The sequence below is a fragment of the Dendrobium catenatum genome, unplaced genomic scaffold (genome assembly GCF_001605985.2).
Source record: "Dendrobium catenatum unplaced genomic scaffold, ASM160598v2 fragScaff_scaffold_721, whole genome shotgun sequence".
NCBI classification, from domain to species: domain Eukaryota; kingdom Viridiplantae; phylum Streptophyta; class Magnoliopsida; order Asparagales; family Orchidaceae; genus Dendrobium; species Dendrobium catenatum.
This window is the reverse complement of record NW_021319183.1, coordinates 34,663-52,331: the sequence shown is the minus strand read 5'-3', so window position 1 is coordinate 52,331 and position 17,669 is coordinate 34,663. Positions and strand designations below refer to the sequence as shown.

General features: G+C 35.6%; 1 protein-coding gene across 2 annotated transcripts in view; it reads left to right on the top strand.

Annotated features, from left to right (window-relative positions):
- The window catches only part of LOC110094120 (acyl-CoA thioesterase 2), an 86,981-nt gene that overhangs the window by 37,980 nt on the left and 31,332 nt on the right, over positions 1-17,669 (top strand). For both annotated transcript variants that reach the window (XM_028696236.1, XM_028696237.1), the window contains exon 9: positions 10,369-10,481. In XM_028696236.1, coding sequence (XP_028552069.1) covers positions 10,369-10,481 — 113 coding nt within the window. The remainder of the gene's footprint in view (positions 1-10,368; positions 10,482-17,669) is intronic.

The window sequence follows — 17,669 nt, the reverse complement described above, 5'->3', positions numbered from 1 at the left end:
GACAACTCCTTTTTTTTTTTGACTCATAGCATTCACTTCTAAATGATAATGAATGATCAACTCTAACATGTGAGAAAGAAGTGTGGGATGAACCAAGAGTAGAAGACAAATGTATCTCATTAGGAAGTGCCCTTTTGATCCTAGATTTAGCTTCATCAACTTGTCTGTTCAATTCAATCAGCTGTGACGTAGTAATCTTAGGACACATTTTAATTATATGGCCATCAATCTTAAGTAGAAGCATGGTTTAAAATTGCGCAATATGAGGCTCGCCTTTGCGCAATTCCAGTAAAAAACGCCTCGATGCTTACGCCTCGAGCTTTTTTATGAGGCTTGCGCCTCAACTTAGTTGAGGCCCGCCTCGCCTCATTGGCATGAGGCTTACACCTCACGTTATATATATTAAAACTTACATAAATCTTTAAGTAAATGCCCGACATTGAACTCTATAGGAGAGGAGGAAGGGGAGAGAGCATTTCATCATAATGATGATTCAAATAAAGAACCCCTTAGTGATAACAGTGTTGATGACTTATGAGTTCTTATGTGATATGTCATTGCTATTTATTTTTAGAAATTTGAACTATATGTTAATGAAAAGAATACTGGGATTTGGGAAAGATAGAATTTTGAATTGAACTATATTTCATGTTGTCTTATTATTGGGATATTTTGATTTCACTTCATGTCTTATGCTTTTTTATGTTTTATATTATTCACTCATTAGTATATAAAAAAATTTATCATTTTATGTTTACGCAATATTTTGATTTTGAGGCTTATGCCTCAAAATGCCTTGAGGCTTACGCCTCACCTCACGAATGAAAAACGCCTCAATACCCGAATACGCAATTTTAAACATTGAGTAGAAGTGTTTTCATCATAGAATATTCTCCTTTGTAGGTGACACTACAATAATTGCATTTGAATGACACATTCCCTCCTCATTCAAAAGTATTTCCTTACTTTGTAACATGAATCCATAATAGCTTATTAGTTTCTATATATGACTCTTTTGAACCACTCCCGCCAGCACTAGAGCTCATTTTGCTTTTAAATTCACTGGTGAACTAGAAGAAATAAAGTCTAAATAAATTGGGTTAAATAAAATCAAAAGAATTAGAGGTTCAAAGCTTATAAAACTTTCTTTTCTAGTGTAAGCATTTCCTACAATATTCAGGAAATATTAAAAATACATAAATGAAGAGACACTACTAATGACGAAATGAAGCACTTCAAAGAAATGGTACGTGGTAAACTGGTAATCGTAATTCTTGATCTTACCAAAATGGAAAAAAACCTATTATATGCAAATAGATCTTCAATGTAAAATATAATGAAAAATTAAAGCATGTGGATCAGAGCCCTACATTGGGTCTTGGTTGGGTACCCACTGGGTACCCACGTTCTGCGCTAGCGGGCTTTGCCCACCCACACCCACCTATTGTGACTTTCCGGATGTCGTACCCACCCACACCACCCACTTTCCAAGCTTATTGAATGCAGTCTGCCATAGAATGATGGCATTGAGATTTTATGCCATTTTCTTTGACAGCAAACTTTCAAGCCACATATCAAAATTTATCATGGTCGTGACGCGGTTCAGTGTTGCGCACTGTATAGTAAGGATTATTATAATATATTGCATGTATGAGATGATTAGTAATGTAAATTGGTTCTCCTCTGATGTTGAGTACCCACCCATACCCACCCACGAGGCTATGGGCGTACCCATACCCACCCATGCCCATTGGGTATGGGTGGGTACGTGGGTGGGTGTGGGTATGGGTACCCAATGCAGGGCTCTGATGTGGATGTCAAATTGCATTTCTTCAGGGATGTCATGATCAAAGAGTTGGTGAATATCATAAAGATTGCAACAAATCATGAACAAACATACATACTAACAAAGAAATTGCTTACAAGAAAATTACCGTACTGATTGGAGATGTTAAATGTACTTCCAAGTCGATTAAATTTGATATAAACAAAGTGGAGAATGTTAGTATAGTTTATATCTATTTATTAGTATTTGCTTGTTGTTTGTATTTGTAACTATCCCAACATATTTAATTTATAACTGTTGTAGTGTAGGGTAGTTTTTTTATACTTTGCTTTAATATTGTATAGTCTTTGTGTGGTGCCAGGTGTTAGGTCTGGATTATGTAAATACCGAAATATCTCATATTTGTTAGCACATTTTATGAAATCAGTTCTACAGCCCGACTCCATGATCAGTTGCTTCAACCACTAGAAATCCTCTTGTATCCTATTGCTTCAATAAAATACTACATAACTACAAGCACTAACTAAGTGAGAAAAAAATGGCTAAATCCACTTACAGGATTTAATGAGATGCTCGGTTGGCTCGGCAGCTTGCAGAAATGGCTCACGGCTTGGGCTCGGCAGCTCGCAGAAATGATGAAGGGATCGGGAAGAAGATGGAGTGCTCGGCTTGGCCAAGGGGTGCTCACAGAAACGATAAAGGGAGAAGACAACAGAATCACACTCGCTGTATCGCCTCGGGTGTTCGCCTCACTCGCCGCCCTAGAGGAATACAAAGGAAACTCCGCCAAATAGGAACAGAGAAATTAGGGCTCGGGCGCGGAGATATAAATAGAATTTTCCTTTTTTTATTTAGTTATTAAATATTTGGACACACGTGTCCTATTAAATTTTATGTATTGTTAAATAAGACACGCCGTTGCCAGGTCCCAAGTCCTGGATGAGAAAAGTGGAGGGTTGAGGTAGTCGACAGCCAGCGTAAAACTTGTCGAACAATAATGACATGAATCCTTTAAGAAATTGTGTTAATGCTAGGGCGTCCCCTGGAAGCGACGCGCTGTATGGCCTGAATACAGTGACAAGTGTGCAAGGGCCGCTGCACCGGCGCCCGGGTGCAGTGTTAAATAGGCAAGGGTTCCCACATCAAGGACGGATGTGGGCAAAGAAGCTAGTCCATGATACTATAATTAGGATAGGAACTTGGAATATAGGTTCCCTTACAGGAAAATTAATGGAATTAATAGATATTATGATTCATAGGAAGTTAAATATTTTGTGCATTCAGGAAACTAAATGGGTTGGAGATAAGGCTAAGGAAATTGATAGTTTAGGATTTAAACTATGGTATTCAGGTAGGAGTCATACTAGAAATGGTGCCTTATTTAAGAAAAGGAATGAGCATCTCATCACTTATAAAAATGGATGTAGTACAACCCAGATTGACTATTTTCTTATTAGAAAATTAAACCGTTTAGATTGCAAAGATTGTAAAGTTATTCCGAGTGAAAGTTTATGTACCCAACATCGATTATTAGTTTTGGACTTTAAGATAAAGGGGCATAAAATAAAAAATAAAGTAAAACAATTTTCTAGGATTAGATGGGGGCATTTAAAGAATATTAACCAAAATATTTTTGTGAGTAAGATTTTAGATCTTAAGATTTTGTCTGTGCATGAGGATGCTAATATTATGTGGGAAAAAGTGGCTAGTGATCTTAAGAATATTGCAAAAGATGTCCTTGGAGTATCAAAGGGAAAAGCTCCTAATAGTAAAAATAGTTGGTGGTGGAATCCTAATGTGCAAGAAAAGATAAAAAATAAGAAGCTTTGTTATAAAAATTGGTTTAATTTTAAAAATTCCGATAATTGGGAAATATATAAAGTTGCTCGTAAGGATGCTAAGAAAGCCATATGCGATGCAAAGACATTAGCTTTTAGCGATTTATATAATAGATTAAATACTAAGGAGGGAGAAAGATATATGTATAAGTTAGCCAAACAAAGAGATAGGAGTAGTAAGGATTTAGTTCAAGTGAAGTGTATTAAGGATGAAGATCAAAAAATACTTTTCTTAGAAGATGATATTCAACAAAGGTGGATGAGATATTTTGCTAAACTTTTTAATGAAAATTGTGAAAATAAGATTGACTATAGTGACCTTAGCACCCTAAATGAAAGTAAAGATTTCTGTTTTTATCGGCGTATTAGTAAAACTGAAGTTAGAGAGGCTTTAAATAGAATGAAGGGTGGAAAAGCTGTTGGACCTGATGATATTCCAATAGAGGTGTGGAAATGCTTAGGAGATGAAGGGATTTCTTGGCTTACTAAACTTTTTAATACTATTTTGAAGACTAAGAAGATGCCAGATGAGTGGAGAATGAGTGTGTTAATTCCTATTTTTAAGAATAAAGGTGATGTTCAAGATTGTGCGAATTATAGAGGTATTAAGTTAATGTGTCATACTTTAAAACTATGGGAGTGAGTTATGGAGCATAGGTTGCGGTGTGATACTAATGTTTCTCAAAATCAATTTGGATTCATGCCGGGTAGGTCGACTATGGAAGCCATACATTTATTAAGAGGTTTGATGGAGAAATATAGAGAAAATAAGGATGATCTACATATGATATTTATTGATTTAGAAAAAGCATATGATAAAGTTCCAAGAGAAGTGTTATGGAGAGTTCTTGAAAAGAAAGGAGTTAATAATGCTTATATTCAAATCATTAAAGATATGTATGCAGGAGCTATTACTTGTGTTCAAACACAAGGTGGATTGACCAAGTATTTTCCTATTTCGGTTGGGTTACATCAAGGATCAGCCTTAAGCCCATATCTTTTTGCTTTAGTCATGGATGTTCTCACTAGACATTTGCAAGAGGATGTACCTTGGTGTATGCTTTTTGTTGATGATATTCTTCTTGTTGATAAGATTAGAGAGGGAGTTGAAGGTAAACTTGAATTATGGAGGTCAACCTTAGAGTCTAAAGGTTTTCGCTTGAGTAGATCTAAAACGGAATATATGGAGTGCAATTTTAGTAGTAATAGACCTAGTGAGGGGATTGTGACTTTGGGCGATCAAGTCATTAATAAGAGTACACGTTTTAGATATCTTGGATCTATTGTTCAGAGTGATGGTGAAATAGATGGGGATATTATCAGCAGAATTCAAGTTGGATGGTTGAAGTGGAGGAATGCATCGGGCTTGTTATGTGATAGAAATGTACCCCTCAAACTTAAGGGAAAATTCTATAAGATGGTAGTGAGGCCTGCAATGCTTTATGGTGCCGAATGTTGGCCTTTAAAAGAGAAGCATAATACTAAGTTAAGTGTGGCAGAGATGAGGATGCTCAGGTGGATGAGTGGCTTTACCCTTAGAGATAGGATACGAAATGAGCATATACGTGAAAAGATTGGAGTAGCTCCAGTAGAAGATAAGATTAGAGAAAGTCGCCTTAGATGGTTTGGTCACATAAAACGACGGCCTGGCGATGACCCGGTTAGGAGAGTAGAGGTATTAGATTTGACTTATGTTAAGAAAGGTAGGGGTAGACCTAAAAAGACTTGGTTAGAAAATATTAGGAATGACCTTTCTTTATTAGATTTAAACGAGAATTTGACTTTTAATAGGACACAATGGAGAAAAAGGATTCATGTAGCCGACCCCACGTAGTGGGATAAAGGCTTGATGTTGTTGTTGTTGTTGTCAAATAAGACACGCCGGAGCCGTGTCAGACATATGTATGTGCCGTGTTGGGCGCGTGTCCGTGTCTGACACGTGTCTGACACTGCATTTCCTCTTCAAGCGGAGTGTCGGTGCATCATAGCGCCAGAAAAATATTCTCAAAAGCTCGAGATGCTGTTCAAATTTTTGAAATCAAAATCAAAGTAGGAAGCACCAAACAAGGAAGCAAGACTGTGGCGGAGTATGCCACTTTTCTACAAAACCTATGGCAAGAACTTGATCACTATATATGCATAGAGACCAAATGTCCAGAATATGCTACCATTCTAAAGAACTTCATTGAAAAAAATAGAAATTATGATTTTCTTGTAAGACTAAATATAGAATTTTGATCAAGTGTCTAGATCCTTGGCAAAGAGACGCCATCACTAAATGAAACCATTGTTCTCATTCGTGCTGAAGAGAGCTAATGAGGGGTAATGTTGGAGCCAAAATTTGTTGAGAGCTCAATAATGGTGATCAAAGAAGTTCTATGGAAGGAGAAAGTTAAAGACTGCAAAATTCAAAGAAAAAGACTCTCTTTGGTGTACTTATTGCAAGAAGCCAAGATATATGAAAGAGACATGCTGGAAGATACATGGAAAGCCCACAAGTAAGGAGTGAAACCAAAGAAATAAGAAAATAGACACCTCATATGCTAACACCACAATAAGTCAGCCTAACCCAGAAACACTAACCAGCTTCAATAAAGAACACATTAAAAGACTCAGACAACTCATGGTATCCCTTGAAAAATCACCTGCATCTTCCTCTCTTGCACTTTCAAGTAAGTTTCACATATTCACTGGATTAAGTATCTCTATAAATCATTTGAAAGAAATATGTATCATTGACTCAGGAGCCACAGATTACATAACAAACTCCATTACTCACTTCATCAAATATGATCCTTGCTCAATAGAAAAGAAAATCATCACTACTGATGGTTCTTTTGCCAAAGTAGAAGGCCAATGAGACATACCCTTATCCCCTTCCCTCACTCTAAAAAAATGTACTCCATGTTTCTTAATTATTCACAAATATTATATCCATACAAAAACTTACTAGTGATCATAATTGTCAAGAATGATTTAGCCCTACCTTTTACTTATTTCAGGACCAGAGATCGGGAAAGACGATTGGACTTGCTAAGGAGAGAGTTGGACTATACTACTTGGAAGAGCTGAGCAAATCTAAAAATAGCTATTCTATGTTATCCCTAGTTGACAAGAAATCTACTATCTGTCTTAATCACTTCATATTACGACATCCATCATTAGAAGTCTTGAAACAATGTATCTAAAGTTTTTTCATAAATTGGAAAATGAAAATTTCCATTGTGAAACTTGTGGATTAGTCAAACATAAAAGAACCTCTTTTCCAAACAAGAATGAGAGATGCAATACTCTTTTCTATCTCATTCATAGTGGCATACGTGGACCCTAAAAAATCCCCAACATTCTAGGGCTCGCTGGTTTGTATCTTTCATTGATGACTGTACTCGAGTTTCTTGGATCTACTACTCAAAAATAAATATGACGTTAGCATCATTCTTCCTATTTTCACACCATGATCCAGAATCAATTCGGGGTCAAAATAAAAATATTTAGTTCTAACAATGCTAAAGACTATTTCAACCAAACCCTATACTCTTACTTTCAAAGTGAAGATATCATTCACAAATCCTCCTAATTCACACCCCACAACAAAATGGGGTTGTGGAAAGAAAAAATGGTCACCTCCTAACCTCTATTCGTGCCTTCCTGCTCCACCACACTATACCCAAATCCTAGGGGGGGGGGGGTGGGGGCAGCTCTCCTAATTGCCTCCTACCCTCATAAGTCGACTACCATAAAAAACCTTGGGGAAGAAAGCTCCAATGTATATTTTGTCCTCCTTTTACCCCAAGTCTTGAAACCATAATAACCTTACATCCAAAATTTTTGGGTGCGCTATCTATATGTTCCCATCCACAACCAAAACAGAAGAAAACTAGATCCAAGGTCATTCAAATGTATCTTCATTGGATACTCTGCCACCCAAAAAGGTTGTAAATGTTATCACCCCTTACAAAGAAAATGCTTGTATTCATTGATGTCACTTTTGATGAACAAAATTTCTACTTTACCAAACCTCATCTTCAGGGGGAAACTGAAACAGAAGAAGATAATGAAAGCATGCTTGCCCCTCTTGACCTTCCTCCACCACATCAAATCAATCCTCCTGAAATTCTAAATAGGGAAGCTGAAGACAAAACTATCCTTAGATTTGAGAAGGTATATTTCTGGAGTACAAGTTCAACATGTCCTCCGAAGCAGATCTAAGAATCTGAACCATCTTATGAAAATAAGGTAAATTCTCCACCTCCCTTATACCCTATAACCAACTCTATATCCTTCAAGAATTTTTTCTTCCAACACAAAAACTTCTTGGTTACACTAGATGATATTCATATTCCTAATGATATTTCTAAGGTACTATCTGATGCAAATTATAAAAATGCCATGAAAGATGAAATGCAGGCCCTATAAAAGAATAAGTCATGGGAGATCATCAATCTACCGACAGGGAAAAAAATCAGTCGGCTGCAAATGGGTGTTCTCTGTAAATACAAAGCTGATGGCATATTGGAAAGATACATAGCAAGACTAGTGGCAAAAGGGTACACTCAGACATATCACATTGACTATCAGGAAACCTTTGCACTAGTAGCCAAGATGAACATTATCAAAATTCTACTCTCAATAGCAACTAAGTACAATTGGCATCTAGAACAATTGAATGTAAAAAATGCATTCCTACATTGGGATATGGAAGAAGAAATATTCATGGAAATGCCACCAGGATTTAAGGAAAATTCTAGAGGTAACAAGGTGCACAAATTGAAAAGGGCCCTATATGAGCTCAAATAATCACCAAGGGCCTGGTTTGGAAGGTTCTCTAAATTCATGTCCCTTAATGGGTATAAACAAAGCTGAGGGGATCATACATTATTTTTCAAACATTCAGACACATGAGAAGTTACAATACTATTGGTGTATGTGAATGATATTATTCTGATTGGGAGTAATGAAAAGGAGAAAATAAGTCTAAGAAAAAACCTATCTAAGGAATTTGATGTTAAAGAACTTGGTAGACTAAAATACTTTCTTGGAATTGAAGTAGCTCACTCCAGTTGTGGAATCTTCATCTCACAGCAAAAATACATTAAATATCTTTTGAAGGAGACAGGAAAACTAGCATGCAAGCCAGCACCAACACCAGTAGAACCAAATCTCAAATTGGGGAAGCTAAAGAAGATCTAGATGTAGACAAGGGTGCTTACCAGAAACTTGTGGGAAGATTGATCTACCTTTTTCACATCATACCAGATATATTATTTGCTGTAAGAATGGTCAGTCAGTTTATGCAAAATTCAAAACAAACATATATGCAAGCAGTAGAGAGAATACCACATTACCTTAAGGGAAATCCAGGTAAAGCATTATATTTAGAAGAGACCATGGAATAACCTTAGAAGCATACACTGACGCTGATTATGCAAGGTCACTAGTACACAAAAGATCTACCTCTGGGTATTGCACATTCCTTGGAGGGAACCTAGTTACATGGAGAAGCAAGAAAAAAAAATGTGGTGGCAAGATCGAGTGTAGAAGCAAAATATAGAGCTATATCCCTTAGAATATATGGGTTACTATGGATCAAAATGATTCTAGAAGGCCTAAAGATCAAGTGAGATGATCCCATGAAGCTATATTGTGACAACAAATCAGCAATCATTATAGCCCACAATCCAGTCCACCATGACAAGGCTAAGCACATAAAAGTGAACAGACACTTTATTAAAGAAAAATTAGACTATGGTCTAATAAGCATCAATCATGTATCATCTAAAGAACAACTTGCAGATATCATTACCAAAGGATTAAACAACTCTACCTTTCTCAGAATGATTGCCAAGCTGGGAATGAAAAATTTGTATTCCTCAGCTTGAGGGGGAGTGTTAAATCACAGCCCCTAATTCCTGTATGAATCCAACGGTGCTGGATAGAGATCCGTGGGAAGCATTGAGTATCTTCCATAGCTAGATATATGATTTAGGAAGGATTATATTACAACAATTATTCATTATTTTATAGTTATGTATTTCCTTAGTAAGACCTCTTGTATAGATCTATAAAGAGAGATTTGTTCTATAATAAAGTTATTGTTTTTCTCTCAAATCTCTCTATTTCAACAATATACTCCTCATTTTTTTCAAATTTCTCTGGTTGACCTGCTTCACGTTCCATTTTGATGATTGAAATAGAACTTATTTAAGAAAAAGATGAGGATTCTTTTGTAAGGACAACTCAATTTCAAAGATACCAACAGATGAAATCTGATGACAGACCAAAATAATGACCTCTATTTGAGTAATTTCAAGTAATTTTATTCATGAAAGTCTGATTTGCCGTAAGAACTATATAAATATTGAATTTCTAATTTTCAGCATGCGTTAGATTCTTGTTTGTTTATTTCATCGTAGTGCATTAGTTTAACATAAAAGAATGCGAAATGCAATTTAATACACTGTTAAATGATGAGAAATATGTGATAGCGCCGTTGAACTTAAGTTGCAATCTTAGTTTGGTTACTTGGTAAAATATTTATAGATCTAATTTTCTCAAGCCTAGTTGTATTTTTCCATCATTAGTATCCAAGCTCTATGTCCATCATTAATCTCAAATCCCATAAGTGCTTAAACATTACCTTGAACTACTGTTTTCTTTTTTAATCTTTTTGTTTAGTATAATTTTGTTAATTCCACTGAAAGAAATAAATAATACTTTGTCAATTGTCTAATTGCTTTCCTGCAGCGCCAATAATATATCAAGTTTATCGTGCACGAGATGGAAATAGCTTTGCTACTAGAAGAGTGGAAGCTAAACAACATGGCAACGTGATATTCACTTTACTTGCTTCATTTCAGGTCCTTTCTTTCTATTGATTCCCTATATTCCAACTTCATAAAAATTTAATTGGTGGTAGGTGCTGTTAAGAGTTGTGATCGAGCCAAGTTAAATATCTCATGGATTAGATTTTTCTTGGTCATTTTATAAGTTGTTTATTTTATTTCAAGTTTGAGCGGAGCTTCACTTATATGTTCATACTTGGCTTGTTTAATTTTAATAATCATATTTGACTTGTCTAAATTCATTGAATAAGGTAAAATTCGAACGTGTACTTGGCTTTTCATATTAAGAGGAATTAACAAATAATTTTATAAATCTAAACAAACATGAAATTGAATAAATTTGGAATTAGTATCTAACCACTTCACACCATTTAAATGAGATGATAAATAAGTTGCGAGCAAGCTTTTTTGTAATCATATAACATAGATAAGTACTAACAAATTAGTTCATTGAAATTGAGAAATAAGAAAGAATTGCATTAAATTAATATGCCTATTGAACATCTGCATCAATCCCTTTATCCCAATTATCATCAACTTCAGACATGCTGCAAGTACATTTCCTTTTTATTCTGATTTATCAACATCTAAACATAGCCTTAAGTCATTTTAATGAATCCTAAAATGATCAATTAAAATACTAAATAAACAAGTTACTAAAGCTGATAAAAATTTGATCCATCTGCAACAACAACAACAACAATAATATCAAGCCTTTGTCCCACTACATGGGGTCGGCTGCATTAATCCTTTTTCGCCGTTGTGTCATGTTAGACGTCAAATTCTCATTTAAATCTAATAAAGAAAGATCATTTCTAATATTTTCTAAGTATACCTCTATCTTTCTTAACATAAGTCAAATTTAATACCTCAACTTTCCTAACAAGATCATCGGAAGGCCTCTGTTTAATGTGGCCAAAACATCTATGGCGACTCTCTCTAATCTTATCTTTCCACTGGAGCTACTCCAACCTTTTCACTTATAAGCTCATTTCGTATCTAATCTATAAGGGTAAAACCACTCATCCACCTAAGCATTCTCATATCTGTAACACTTAGTATTATGCTTCTCTTTTAATGGCCAACATTCAGCACCATAAAGCATTGCAGGTCTCACCATGGCTTAAAATTGCGCAATATGAGGCTCGCCTTTGCGCAATTCTAGTAAAAAACGCCTCGATGCTTACTCATCGAGTTTTTTTTATGAGGCTTGCGCCTCAACTTGGTTGAGGCCCGCCTCGCCTCACTGGCATAAGGCTTACGCCTCAAGCTATATATATATTAAAACTTACATAAATCTTGAAGTAAATGCATGACATTGGACTCTATAGGAGAGGAGGAAGGGGAGAGAGCAGTTCATCATAATGATGATTCAAATGAAGAACCCCTTAGTGATGACAGTGCTGATGACTTATGAGTTCTTATGTGATATGTCATTGCTATTTATTTTTGAAAATTGGAATTATATGTTAATGAAAAGAATACTAGGATTTGGGAAAGATAGAATTTTGAGTTAACTATATTTCATGTTGTCTTATTATTAGGATATTTTGATTTCACTTTATAATTATGCTTTTTTATGTTTTATATTATTCATTCATTAGTATATAAAAATTTTGTCAATTTAAGTTTACGCAATCTTTTGATTTTGAGGCTTACACCTCAAAACGCCTTGAGGCTTACGCCTTGCCTCACGAATGAAAAACGCCTCAATACCCGAATACGCAATTTTAAACATTGGGTCTCACCACCATCTTATAGAATTTCCCCTTAAGTTTGAGGGAGACTTTTCTATCACACAACTAGCTCGAAGCATTCCTCCACTTCAACCATCCAACTTGAATTCTGCTCATAATATCCCTATCTATTTCACAATCACTTTGAACAATAGATCCAAGATATCTAAAATGTGTACTCTTATCAATGACTTGATTGCCCAAAGTCACAATCCTCTCACCAGATCTAAAATTACACTCCATATATTCAATTTTAGATCAACTCAAGCAAAAACCTTTAGACGCTAAGGTTGACCTCCATAATTCAAGTTTACCTTCAACTCCCTCTCTAATCATATCAACAAGAAGAATATCATCAGCAAAAAGTATACACCAAGGTACATTCTCTTGCAAAAGTCTAGTGAGAACATCCATGACTAAAGCAAAAAGATATGGACTTAAGGCTGATCCTTGATGTAATCCAACCGAAATAGAAAAAATACTTGGTCAAACCACCTTGTGTTTGAACACAAGTAATAGCTCCTGCATACACATCTTTAATGATTTGAATATAAGCGTTATTAACCCCTTTCTTTTCAAAAACTCTCCATAGCACTTCTCTTGGAACTTTATCATATGCTTTTCTCTAAATCAATAAATATCATATGTATATCCTCCTTATTATCTCTATATTTCTCTATCAAATCTCTCAATAAATGTATGGCTTCCATAGTAGACCTACCCGGCATGAATCCAAATTGATTTTGAGAAATATTAGTATCACTCCGCAACCTACGTTCCATAACTCGCTCCCATAATTTTAAAGTATGACACATTAATTTAATTCATCTATAATTCTCACACTCCTGTGAATCACTTTTATTCTTAAAAATATGAATTAACACACTCAATCTCCACTGATCTGACATCTTTTTAATCTTCAAAATAATATTTAAAATTTTAGTAAGCCAAAAAATTCCTCCATCTCCTAAGCATTTTCACATCTCTATTGGAATATCATCTGGTTTAACAGCTTTTCCATACTTCATTTTCTTTAAAGCCTCTCTAACTTTGGTTTTACTAATACACTAATAAAAATAAAAATCTTTATTTTCATTTATGGTAGTAAAGCCACTAAAGTCAATCATATTTTCACAATCTTGATTAAAAAGTTTAGCAAAATATCTCATCTACCTTTGTTGAATATCATGTTCTAAAAAATGTACTTTTTGATCTTCAACCTTAATACACTTAACTTGAACTAAATGTTTACTATTCTTATCTTTTTGTTTGGCTAACTTATACATATATCTTTCTCCCTTCTTAGTATCTAATTTGTTATATAAATCATTAAAAGCTAAGTTCTTTGGATCACAAATTGCTTTCTTAGATTATTTACGAGTCTCTTTATAGCCTTCCCAATTATCCGAATTTTTATATTTAAACAAATTTTTATAACAAATCTTCTTAATTTTTATCTTTTCTTGTACATTTGGATTCCACTACCAACTATTTTTACTATTAGGAGATTTTTCCTTTGAAACTACAAGCACATCTTTTGTAATAATCTTAATATCACTAGCCATTTTTTCCCCATAACATTAACATCCTCATGCAGAAAAAAAATCTTAAAATCTAAAATTTTACTCTCAAAAATACTTTTGTTAATATTCTTTAAATGTCCCTATCTAATCATAGAAAATTATTTCAATTTATTTTTTATTTTCTGCCTCTTTATCTTAAAGTCCAAAACTAATAATCGATGTTGGATATATAAATTTTTACTCGGAATAAGTTTACAATCTTTGTAATCTAAATGATCTAATTTTTTATAAAAAAATAATTAATCTGTGTTTTACTATATCTATTTTTATAAGTGACAAGATGCTCATCTCTTTTCTTAAATAAGATATTAGCTATTAAAAAATTATAAGTTAAAGAAAAATCTAATATAGTCTTACCACTTTCTTATGTCGTTCTAAGCCCATAGCCACATGAATGTTTTTAAAACCATCTATCTCTCTACTAACATGTCCATTTAAATATCCTCCAATAAGTTAGCCAAGGATGTGGCGAATACCGACGAGGAGATGCATATACCAATTATGGTTCACGACTATCGGGTCTTTTAAAGCTGGTAATCTTGCAATTCCCGCAGGTAGAGGGAATACTAGATTCAAGCCAGCAGGATACAACCTCCGTTGATCCTCAACCTCCCCAACAAGTTGCTCTTAAAAATCAACCATACGAACGCCATGTAGTCAAGAGACGTAAACCCAGTAGATGCCCAGAGTTGTGGCTATATTGCTTAGATATTTAGGAAGGAGATGATTGGAGGCAGCCATTCATTAACTATTTCAAAGAAAGTAAACTCCCGATAGATAAATCTCTAGCTGCACAAATTCAAAAAAGGGCGTTGCGATACGCGTTTGTCAATGATACACTGTATCGACGAGCTTTTGATCAGATGTGGCTAAGATGCCTAGGGACCAATGAAGCCAATAAAGTAGTAGCAGAAGTCCATAAAGGATTTTTTGGTGCACATCAGTTAGGTCCCAATATGGCAGCTAAAATTAAAAGAATGGGTTACTATTGGCCGACAATGGTGAGAAATTGTATTGATCACGCTAAGAGGTGTTATGAATGTCAAATCCACGGTGATGTTATATATCAACCGCCAAATCCATTGCACCCAACAATAGCATACTGGCCATTTGAATGTTGGGGCACATACATAATTGGGCCAATAGATCCGCCATCTTCAGCGTGACACTGCTTTATTCTGGCAGCAACAGACTAGTATACTAAGTGGGCAGAAGTGGCTCTCTTTAAAGAAGTAACATCTGAGCATGTGATCAACTTCTTCATGTATAACGTCATCTACATATTTAGTGTGCCACGCCGCATAATCTCAGACAACGACATTGCATTCAAAAAAAAAAAGTATAAGTTCTTTAATCGGCATAAATGGATTAGCTATAATCATCAATATACAACTCAAGAGCAAATTGCTTGGCGGAGGCCTTTAACAAGATGCTGATAAAATTGTTAAAAAAGATCCTCACTAAGAATAAAAGAGATTGACATATAAAGATGACAGAGATACTATGGGCATATCGTATAACCTACAAAACACCAACCAAAGCCACTCCTTATTCACTGATGTTCAGAGTTGAAGCAGTATTGTCACTGGAAGTTGAACTACCGCCAAAATAAGGCCGAATCGCTGGCAGCTCTGTCTACTCAACAAACCATGAGAAAGGTCATATTAGAGGAACCCTCACTTCGTCAATCCATTAGTAGGGACTGTAGGAAGTACGAAGACTAATTTGGCTAGTAAGTTCAAGTGATCGTAGTCTACGAAATTATTCTAATTAACTAGAGAATTCAAGTTCCAATGAGAAGGAAGAGTTGTAAGCAACTACCAAGTTTACGTAGGCTCTAAATTTTTAACCACAAAGGATGACTCCAAATCTATCAACTTTAGTATATTCAGCATTGGAAAGTATATTTCCTGTAGCTCAAGTCTAAAACTTGAATGAGTATAAGAGGTTGGATTCAACAAGCCAAAATATAACCGGATCACTAGCAGCTCCATCTTTTCAATACGCCATAAGAAAGGTCATAGTAGAGGAACCCCCATCTCAGCAACTAGAGGACGAAGAGATGTCAAATCCTAGCTCTCATAATCTGATGAACTCAAGTGACTCAGGTTAAAGTCTCCTCAAGTGGTCAAGGATCAAGATATTACCCACATTTGATACTATCAACTGAATCCAAAACCTATAAATCCTTCAACAAATCCGTAAAGCATAAACCGAGGATCGAAAGAATTTTTCTTTAACAAGTCCATCAAAGTACAAAGCAAAGGACCGATGAAAATATCCTACAGTTTACAATAAACCTAAAGCTGAACTAAGATAATTTTGTCATTAACAAGTCTGCTATGCACAAAGCTCTAGACCTATGAGTTTTCGCCATCGACTTAATATAAACCTAAGGGTTTAGGTCGTCGGTATCTACTCTTTCATCAAGCCCGCAAAAGTAAGAAGCATAGAGCTGAAGGTACAAAAATCACCTAACAAGTCAGTAAAGACAAATCATGTGATTCTCCATCAATGTCCGCAGCACAAAGCACAGGGTAGAAGAGATCAAAATCTCACAACTCAATCTAAAGATACAAAAGAAGCATTACGAATGATATCTATAAGGGTCCCTAAAGAATGAAGGCATTTTAAATATTTATTTGGGTTGACATTGCACTGCGTGCTGAGATCCCCAAATAATTATTTAAAATTTCGGGTCAAAATGCAGTTAAAGGAGGGAAGAATGGAAGATCCTCTGTAAACTAAATGTGTCATCAGCAAAAAGTATTATTTGAGCAAAATACAATCAGTACAAGAGACAACAAAGTATCACTGGCTGATGAATTGTGGGCTCCGAAAATTTGGCCTCTGCCTCCACTCACTTTTCTTATTCGGCGAGAGAGTTTTAACGAACTAAGTTCCGAGATAAATTTTGGAAGACAGATGGGTTTGTAGATAAGACACTACCCAGAGATTTCGCCCTCATTTTGTGAGGACTTTATGATCTGAGTTCTGGTTTCCTATAGGCGCAAGCCCCTATAGTTAATTACCCCTCTCGATCACGAGAGAGAACTTTCGATTAAGGCTAGTCGTCAATCAGATACGTATATAAATACGTGCATCTGGCATATAGTAGCAGCATGGGTTTGGATTTAGAAATTGAGTTTGGATTTGGATATTTTGAAATGTTTGAAAAGTTTGATACTTAAAATAGGAAATTTCACCCTCTAGCACTTAAAGCGGATGGTGGGGGAATGGATGATGGACCCGATCAAGATCCCATGGTTCCGTCATCCCGGGTCATCGTGGTCCATAGTCTACTTAGTCAGAGGAGGTAGTCGACCCAACCTGACAGAAGGATCCTTGTCGGCAGCCATGGGTTGCTTCGTCCAAGGGGACCTTGTAGACCGGGGTTGAATGTTTGTCTAAGGGGACAAATTTGATTCCACCTTAACTAACAGAGGGCTTTGTGCCCTATCGATCATATCCTATTGATTCATATCTCAAAGATTTGATGCCAACAAGGAACGTATTGGCTCTGGCCATAACCGGTATTTCGTTGTGCCATTTGGCGGCAAAACCACTCGGTTCAGAGGGCCCCGGGTCATAACCGTTTACCTGCAGTGCCATTTGGCGGCGAAACTGCCGGTTAGAGGACACGTACCACGTCCTTACTGACAAGAGATTGTTTGAGAATGGATCCTAGTGATATTTTCGACTAGGCATTTGGCTCTTTGTGAGCTAGAGTAAATTTCAATTTGTCCGCCTCGACAAACTGTTGCGGAGGGCGGATGGATTTTGCTTTAAGTGCGTTGATGGATTTATTTCAATTTTAAATATTATTGGAATTTTGAATATTTTTGGGATTTTGGGTTTTTGAGATTTTTATGGAGTTTTTGGGT